Source organism: Cephus cinctus, unplaced genomic scaffold (assembly GCF_000341935.2).
Source record: "Cephus cinctus unplaced genomic scaffold, Ccin1 Ccin1_scaffold1333, whole genome shotgun sequence".
Taxonomy (NCBI): Eukaryota; Metazoa; Arthropoda; class Insecta; order Hymenoptera; family Cephidae; genus Cephus; species Cephus cinctus.
The window spans coordinates 636,480-646,021 of NW_014333751.1; the positions used below are offsets into that span (position 1 = coordinate 636,480).

Genomic DNA, 9,542 nt, shown 5'->3' on the forward strand with positions numbered 1-9,542 from the left:
GTGGCCGCAACAGGACCTTATGGGTCTCCCGATGGGGGCCTTGAGCCCCCTTAGGGTATCTACGGCCATGGTCTTTCGTATAGTGAATCTAGCCAGGTGTCTAGCTCTCGCGTATTTAGTATAATTTGTTCGCTTTGCTAAAAACGCTTCAATATGTCGTTGACCCTTGAGCACTCGTGTGGGTAGAGACGATCCTATGTGTCAGTCGGGAGGTCGGAGGGGTAGTCCGTTGACTCTGGGTAAAGTCCTATTTGTGCTTGTGCTTGGGGGTCTCCTTCACTTGGGGTAGGTGCGGGTGCTATTGAGCACCTGCTAGTATAAAGTCACCCTCTGTCGGAGACATTTTGCGCGGGGATCGCAGCCATTCATCCCCGTTAAAAATGTCTCCAACAGTAATTAGTCTCCCAGGTAAACTAACGTAATTAAAAATAGTTAATACAATACTGATCAAGAAAATCAAACTAATGTAAAATATCAACACAAGCTAAAATTAATTTTTATTAATTGCTATAGTAATAATGTTTGATAAGTACAAATCGTTTTTCGTTGTAAGTCAATTATAGTATAACAAAATACCGTCCCTACAAAATTCATGACATGATCAATTATTGCTGATGTACCCAAGTGAAACTAATATATTAAGGATGCGTTCGACTTGAGCGCTTACACGATTTCAGTTCTCGGGCGTATGAACACTGTGTATATTTGTTCAAGTTGGATTCTGCGCCCTTCCGCTCAGGTTTCAATAGATCCGATAGATCGTTCGGTTTGGCGTTATAAGTAGTAATGGAAGCCAACATGACGGATATAAATCAAGCTATATTTTTTTTCATATAATAGAACAATTATTTGACGTAATTTATGATGATAATGATATTGATGATGATTATGAAATGTTCGTGGATCCCTTTCCATGTTTGGCTGCATTACTATGATGAAAATTAAAAAATTATTCTTTTGAATACTTGGAAAATGCTTTGATTACTTCATATTTTGTAATCATTATTAATAATATATAATAATATTTAATAATGCACAATTACTTTACAAGTAATACTTTCAGTTATGCAGCAATATGCAGTAATAATACAGTTTCATCCTCCTTTAATGTTATAAAAAAGTTGCTTAATTTTTGCGCAACGATGTTATGAATTAGTGCGCTTAAATGCTCATGCTCACACTGCCCTATCTCGATGGAAAAAGTGTCCATGAGCACGACCTAATGCGATCGAACACTGCCAAAAGTAACTTCTGTGAACACTCCCAGCACTATAAGTCGAACAGTATATGCAATGCTCACGAGCGATAAAAGCGTGAAAGCGCCCAAGTCGAATACATCCGAAGAAAATCCCAGAATACGTGATATAGAATCCGTTTATTATCTTGTCTCACCGTTACTTCACTTTCGTCTGGTAACAAACCTTACGCGAATAGGATGAGCCGGTCTCAATATCAGATCTGGTAGAAAGCGTGTCTCGCTAGGGCGATCGATTGCTTCTAAGTAGAAATTATGCAGCAGCAGACCTATAATAGCCTTCAGTTCCAGCATCGCAAACTTCTGGCCTGAAATTTCGTTGCAACTTCAATTTGTGAATTTGGTTAACGATGCTTCCGACCATAGCTTACAGGCATTAAGTATAGTCGCTGTGAATCCCACAAGGTTCGATAATACATTCTCTTACCAATACAATTACGAGGTCCCCCGCTGAACGGCAAATAGCAAAACGGATGTCGACCCTGTATCTTCTCTGGCAGAAATCTATCAGGATCAAACACCAAAGGATCAGGCCAAAAATTGGGATCCCTATGGAGATCAAAGGTATGTATATGCACCGATGTTCCAGCAGGTAGCAGATAATTCTCTATAATCATACATGCATGTGATTGCAATTAAACTCTAACAAAAAATGATCTTGCATGTCCGACTGGCAGCTTTACTACTTCCTTCAATACATACTTAATTGAAGATCTTCGGACAGTTTTCGGGACATGAATGGCACGCTGGGATAGAGACGCAGTGACTCCTTGATGCAACGATCAAGATAGGCGAACTGTTGGATTTCCGTTATCGTCACTTCTCCATCATTTTGTTTCAATATTTCATCGATCTCTTTCCTTGCCTTTTCCTGGATTTCGAAGAAATTGTATCAGTCGTATAGATGCTTGAAATTCATTATGCTAAAGGGGTTTTGTTTGGCGGGATGACCCGACGAATACATTCTCCCACAAGGAAAAGAAAAAAGTATAAATAAAGAGGTGGCTGCAGTAATTACTATGCTGTCAAGTTACCTGAATATCCTTATGCTCCGCAAGGAGTTGTATAATGAAACATATAGCCATCGACGTGGTGTCATGTCCCTGTAATAAACAGGTTTATTCGTATGAATCATTTACAGAAAAGCAATAAGAAGGTACATTAAGCTATGCAGAACTGTACTATACTGCGTGGTCGCTTCACTGAAAGCATGGAATATTTGAAGGATGTTATGACTACGATATTTTGTATCATTTTTCTAATGACTTATGTGTACGAATAACAAATAACCGAAGGTTATGGTATTTAGTATTCCGATAAAAAGTCCCACACAAAAAGAACGTTTATCAGTTTAGTGTACTTCGAATATGAAGGTGTCCACTTCTTCTCTGATACCAGCGAGGTCTATCTGACCAGTATTTCTGGATACTCCAATAAGAAGATCAAGCATTGACAATCTTTTACGTTGACCTGTGGAAATAGTAATTAAATAAGTAAGCAAACAAATAACTTATTAAGTAATTCATATTAGAAAGTGTAGTACTGTCTTTCACTTCGTTCCCGTCGATATTCTTCTTGTCAGTAGAAAACTGATTTAAATACTTCCCGCCGGTTGCATCGTGATATTGCTGTCGTATGTTTATTATCTGCAGTACGTGAGATATTATTGGCGTTAATAATACATACGGGACAAACAATAAATGAGTGGAAGGAAGAACATACTTTTAATGAAAATCCATGCAGTATATCAAGAACTTTTGTTTGCAGGCGGAAAGTCGGTGTGAATTTGTACAACCAGTCATTAAAAAGCCACGGATGAAAAACTCTATACATAATATAATAATTGAAGCTATTATAAGAAATTTATCATTTTAAACGATATTATTTTAAACGTCGTAAATATACCTTGACACAACAATTGCGCCCATTTTATGAACAGCAAATTGAAATTTTGTTTGAAAATCTTCATCCTCTTGTACGGGCGTACCCATTGCGGTTTCTAAAAATAGCTTTTGTTATTCGTGCCTTCGATTGATTTATTAATTTTATCAAATCAGTCTGTTACTATTACCGCATATTGAACTCAGTGTAACAGTGGTGATAAGCGGGACGATGTCTTTCACAGTTTCTTCACCTTCCGCTTTCAGCGAATTTACAAGTCCTTCTGCATGCTCGATAAATGTTTTAGAATATTCGGTCAAAATGTTGAAGTGAAAGGCTGGTGTAAGAATTCTTCGACGCTGTTGCCATTTACGTCCTGATAACGAAGAAAGATATTAAAATAATATATCATGCAACCAGTGCGTGAAGTGAACTTATTTTTCATGAAACGTGATCCCCGCAAACCGGCCGAGCCGGCGACGAGTCTTGTCGCAATCGCGCGAGTGAAAACAATAACGCTCGAGTTGCATGAGCCATTTTTTGCAGGGCTGTGAGTAAAGTTCATATGTAAAGTTCGATTTTCAGTGTGTAAACTGTGTTTTTCATATTTCAGTATAAAAAAAAAGTAGACTCTACAGACTGAAAATTGAACTTTACACGTGAACTTTGCTCACGGGCGTGGAAGAACAGTATTTTATCTATCTGGTACGCGTGAGTATAACACATAAGTGTGGAATTTGGTATACGAACCATCAGGCGAGTGCCAATCTTATATTCATTCTTACCAGTTAGATAAAACAGTGTTTGTAACAAATGTTAAAAAAAAAAACGCCGTCTGGCCTTTTTTTATGCGAGATGGCATAGTTAACCTGCTTTAAAAATATTGTTTAATAGGCTTCATAAATTTTAAAATAATTTTGAAATTCATTTGTCCAAAAAATAATATTTTATGGTGCCCTTTGGCGACACGTTGCAGGGTATTCTTTGAGCATTGGTTACAAAAATTATTTTATTTATATTAAACAAGAATTTATGTTAATATTGTAATTCCTGACTTTCGTACCTGTGCTTGTAAGGAGACCAGTGCCGAACCATGGCTGAAGGAACCTATATATCAAACTTTTTTCTATGTGCTTTGAGTTGGCGATGATGGCCTACGATGATAGGATTTGTCAGAATGAGTCCAAAGAAGTTTCAATACATGATCTGATCACATGCCGTTTTTTATTACCTCAATATCATCGGGATGACGAATATTTATCACTGAATGCGAGAATCTCCAAATTCTATAAATCGGATAATATTTTTCGTTCATGCCACGTACAACATGCCAGAGTTCTTCAAAAGGTACTACAAAGGCTAACAGATTTCCCAAAATTGGATATGCCTTAGGGCCTGGAATCTTGTTAATGAGTTTACCGTTTCCACTTTTATGTACTATTAAGTGATATGGAACTATAAGAATAATTATTAAAATCAATAAAGAGAGTACTACGTAGAGCAACATGTTTTTACTGAAATATAAAATGCGTGCTCTTAGGAAGTGAGTTCAATACGGACTGATACTGACTACGCTGCACAAGGCGAAGCAGTATGTAGATTGTCCTGTGCTCTTTCGTTTGTCACGTTATTATTAGCTTCGATCTTCGTTTTATTAAATATTATTATAAGTTGAAAGGTCATCAATAGCTGATGACCTCGATGTTCAAAGAAAAAGCGCGCGTAGATTCCAGACGGGACTTAAGTGAAACTTAAATGTTACCAAGGTATTATTAAATGAGAAAACTCAAATTTTACATTTAATTTTTTTGTAAACAATTTCATAAATAAAAAACATTTCAATCTTAATACATTTGAATGAAAATTCATGTATTAGTATCCATGGTATCTTTTAATTCGACAGCAGATATTATAGGCTTGTGGTAGCTAAAACAGAAACGAAAGTTTGTGAATTAATATTTTCTAAAAATCTACTAAAACAGCATCAATCGTGTTATCGAATCTTGTAGTTGGCATGTTTCTATCACTAGTAAACCTCGAATAAAATTCTTTTTATCAAAAGCCGAATCATAGGTAGCTCGAGGTTTTGCGAATTCGACGTTGAAGTCATACCTGAAAATCGTGGATAAAGTCCCCCAGTCTGTTTTGAGTAGCGCTGCCCCCGCCGCTACGTATGACAGTAGTATGTGATCTATGAATTCAATAATGTCATCAATTCTCTGATTCGGAGATATATAGATAGCAACTAGCAGTATACACTACCCACTTTCGACGCGAAATCTAGGTGAACAAATATCACTAATATTGCACATATCAACAGTCATTGTATCCATTTGACGTAGATTAACCCTCCGAGAACACATCTATTTTTTCATGCTTGAAGAACACTCTGGGTCAATCTGACCCCACGCGAACTTTGATCGTTCGCCATTTTAAAACGAGGTGCGCGATGGGCTTGAAAAAACTTCCAGATGTGCTTGAGACATTGACAAATCAATTAATATAAATAAAGAATGCCGTTATAATTATTAACATACTGAAAAAATCACAAAATTTTTTTTCGAAAAATTTATTTAGAAAAAAATTGTCGTTTTTTTTCATGTCGATATTTTTAGCTAAAAATTTATCTGTATACTTTTGAAATGTTGTAGAATTAAGAAAAAAAAAGGTACTTTATTCTACCTTAAAAAAAGTATAGTTATTTTGCTAGATAACGTAGATGGTTGTAAAGGTAAAAAAAATCGAACATTTTTTAGCCAAAATTTTTGAAAAATTTTTTTTGCATTACAATAATGCGCATCAATATTAAACTATTGGTTACTTTAATGATTTTTAATACTAATTGACTTATTTATTAATTTCCGCCCAAGTCATTACACATATGAAGACGATGTTCATCGCAAGGGGACGCAAGCAACCCCTCGCTTTTTCTTGTCATTGTGCTCAATCATTTTATATGCAGCTGACTTATCATCAACAATTAATACAATGTCCCTAGACTGACTTCGGACGCTTCTTAAACCCTACTGCGTACTGCGCTTTACAAAGCGAGCATCTTGAGGTATAGTTAGAACTCCAAACTATAAGTAGAGGGCGTCAAGCCCGTCGATTTTCAAAATGCCTTAAAAATATTTATGATCAAAATCGAGGTATGGGTCAAATTGACCCAGTGTATTCTCGAAGGGTTTATCAGCATATGCGGAGTAACGACAATTGATCTGTTCATTGAGTTTTGATAAATAGCAACACGACCATCCTTCCTATTTTCTCGTTTGAATGAGACGACGCAATCAAAATTAGGTACATCCACAGATAAAGAAACTCGGCCGAGTCTCGCGCCAAGTACAGGCAACCCGCCGTACAGAGCACGTCCCGTCGAGACTCTTTACTCATAGCATTACTTGTATGCACATGTTTCGATTCAAATATCTTATGAACGGCTATGCGAGAGAAAAAGTTATTGATACATTCAGTATAGGAATCGAGGGTTCTAAATTGATTGCCATAAAAATCAATGTGATTGATGTACGAGATCAAAGCGTATTGAGATGGCGAGCGAGATGATTTTATTTCAGGTCCGTCGTCGTCTTTGCACATCCATCTACTTTTTCACACGACGGATGTGCAATATTGGTGATATTTGTTCAGCTAGATTTCGCCTCGAAAATAGGCAGTTTATACTGCTGGTTGCTATGTATATATTGTCGAATCAGAGATTTGATGACATTATTGAATTGATCCATCACGTACTACTGTCCTACACATCGGCAGGGGCAGCGCTAGATGAATTTGAGTGGCCACTTCAACGTCGGCTTGGTAAAACCTCAAGCTCGACCCCTAATCGATTTTTTGGAAAAAGTATTTTCTTTAAGACTTTCTGGTGATAGAAGCATGCCAACTGTAAGATTCGGTACTACGATTGATGCTGTTTTCAGTAGATTTTTAGAAAATGTTAATTCAGAAACTTTCAATTCCTATTTCAGCTACCACAAGCCTATAGCACCTGTTGTCGAATTAGAAGATATTATGAAAGAGATTAAATTTAAAATTTGCGTTTTTTCATTCAGTACTACCCTTGCAACATTTAAATTTCACTTCAGTCGCGTGTGGATCCCACGCGCGCTTTTTGTTTGAACATCGAAGTCGTCAGCTACCAATACCTCTCTATTTAAAATAATATACAAGAGAGGGCTTGATGCTAATAGTAACGTCACAATCGAACGATCACAGGACATAATCTAAATACTGCTTCTCCTTGTGCACCGTAATCAGTATCAGTTCGTGTTCAACTCGCTTTTGAAGAGCACGCATTTCAGTAGTTCAGTAGAAAAATGCTACTCTACCTAGCACTCTATTTGTCGATTTTAATAATTATATTTGTAGTTGCAAATCACTTAAAAGTTCATAAAAGTAAGCATGGTAAACTCATTAACAAGATTCCAGGCCCTAGGGCGTATCCAATTGTGGGAAATTTGTTAGTATTTATAAGATCTTTGGAAGGAATTTGGCATGTTGTACATGACCTGAACGAGACATATTACCCGATTTATAAAATTTGGAGACTCTCGCATCCAATAATAAACATTCGTCATCCCGATGATATTGCGGTAAGAAATATCGCACGTGATCAGATAATGTATTGTAATTTCTTTCGACTCATCCTGGCAAATCGTATTATCGTAGGCCGTCATCACCAACTCAAAGCACATACAAAAGAGTATGGTATATAGGGCTCTTCAGCCATGGTTCGGCACTGGTCTCCTCACTAGCACAGGTACGAAAGTCAGGAATTAAAATATTAAAATCGTTCAGTATAAATAAAATAACTTTCTGCACGGACGTGAGTAAAATTTATATGTAAAGTTCGATTTTCAGTGCGTAAATTGTACTTTTTTTTCACGTGTAATAAGTTAGCCGGACACTTTTAATGTTTTTAATTTTTTTCTGTTCTAATCGCTTGGTGGTCGTTTGATGGTAATTGGTAGCATAATTAAAAGGTTTGGTAGTCAATAGTTTTTCTCGAATATTAAAAACAAATTTTAGCGAGAAGTTAGCCGGACATATTTTATTTATTAACCGATTTTCTTCGCTAAGGGGTTAAGCCGATGCGAAATTGTTTGGTGGTTACGAATAACTTAGTTAAAAGTTTTGATAGTCATTGATGCTGCCAAAAACCTTAAAATACTGTAAGGGCAATAGTGGTGGGGTAGGTCACACGATGACAATGAGTTGGCTGGACAAATATTTATTTTTTAACTAAGAACATACCGTGAGGTCTTAATCGACGTAGAATCCTTTGGTGCCTTCAAATCGACTAATTAAGAGGATTGATGATCATTACTTGTCTGCCAAAATTGTAAACGGTAATTAGGGCAATGCTAGTGGCTTTGGGACATTGGGTGTGTTCCGAAATCAGTTAGAGTAACTGGCAGTACTGCACTGACGTTCCATAAAGCTCCAGTGCTTTAATGGTGGTACTGTGTGTTACTGGTGGATTTGGTTGAAAGCAGTTGAAAGTGAAAAGATGGCATAAAATACAAATTTACAAACTCGACGCTATTGTCTGGTCGATCCCCACTAGCATTGTCCTAATATTCTTTTACAATTTTGGGCAGAACTAATGACACCAATACTTTTAACTAGTTCATTTTTAGCCACCAAACGATTCTACGTCGATTAGGATCTCACGGAATGTTATTCTTGAAAAATTAATATTTGTCCGGCCAACTCCTTGTCAACTCCGCCCACTGAAAATCGAACTTTACACATGAACTTTACTCACAGCCGTGCAAGAAATGGCTCATGCAATTCGAGCGTTACTGTTTTTCAGTGTTTCAAAAAAAATTCACCTCACGCCCTGGTTGCATGATATATTATTTTAATATCTTTCTTCGTTATCAGGTCATAAATGGCGTCAACGTCGAAGAATTCTTACACCAGCCTTTCATTTCAACATTTTACCCGAATATTCTAAAACATTTATCGAGCATGCGGAAGGACTTGTAAATTCGCTGAAAGCGGAAGGTGAAGAAACTGTGAAAGACATCGTCCCGCTTATCACCACTGTTACACTGAGTTCAATATGCGGTAATAGTAACAGACTGATTTGATAAAATTAATAAATCAATCGAAGGCACGAATAACAAAAGCTATTTTTAGAAACCGCAATGGGTACGCCCGTACAAGAGGATGAAGATTTTCAGACAAAATTTCAATTTGCTGTTCATAAAATGAGCGCAATTGCCGTGTTCAGGTATATTTATGAGATTTAAAAAAATATCGTTTAAAACGATCAATTTCTTATAATAGCTTCAATTATCATGTTATGTATAGAGTTACTCATCCGTATCTATTTTCTGACTGGTTGTACAAATTCACACCGACTTTCCGCCTGCAAACAAAAGTT

The 9,542-nt window shown here is 36.7% G+C and overlaps 2 protein-coding genes across 2 annotated transcripts; one reads left to right on the forward strand and one right to left on the reverse strand.

Annotated features, from left to right (window-relative positions):
* Positions 1–479: 479 nt before the first annotated feature.
* Positions 480–4,706, reverse strand: LOC107272963 (cytochrome P450 4C1). The gene is made up of 11 exons (XM_015750682.2): positions 4,368–4,706; positions 4,200–4,290; positions 3,327–3,512; positions 3,161–3,254; positions 2,978–3,080; positions 2,799–2,901; positions 2,616–2,725; positions 2,290–2,358; positions 1,958–2,126; positions 1,683–1,862; positions 480–1,563 (listed from the first exon to the last, which is right to left on the reverse strand). The coding sequence occupies exons 1-11, from the start codon at positions 4,641–4,643 to the stop codon at positions 1,400–1,402; spliced, it is 1,545 nt and encodes a 514-aa protein (XP_015606168.1). The 5' UTR covers positions 4,644–4,706; the 3' UTR covers positions 480–1,399.
* Positions 4,707–7,387: 2,681 nt separating this feature from the next.
* LOC107272935 (cytochrome P450 4C1) lies at positions 7,388–9,542 on the forward strand (the record flags this gene model as incomplete). The annotated part of the gene is given in 5 exon segments (XM_015750621.2): positions 7,388–7,743; positions 7,820–7,910; positions 9,038–9,223; positions 9,296–9,389; positions 9,470–9,542. Coding segments are annotated over 5 exon segments (720 nt in total), but the record flags the coding sequence as incomplete, so codon positions are not given.

Excerpts from the sequence above, each read along its gene's own strand:
- LOC107272963 (XM_015750682.2), bottom strand. The coding sequence starts at position 4,643 with ATGTTGCTCTACGTAGTACTCTCTTTATTGATTTTAATAATTATTCTT. Across the intron at positions 4,291-4,367 it reads GTCATCCCGATGATATTGAG|GCCATCATCGCCAACTCAAA; the intron begins GTAATAAAAAAC and ends CTATCATCGTAG. Across the intron at positions 3,513-4,199 it reads TGGTCTCCTTACAAGCACAG|GACGTAAATGGCAACAGCGT; the intron begins GTACGAAAGTCA and ends CTTCGTTATCAG.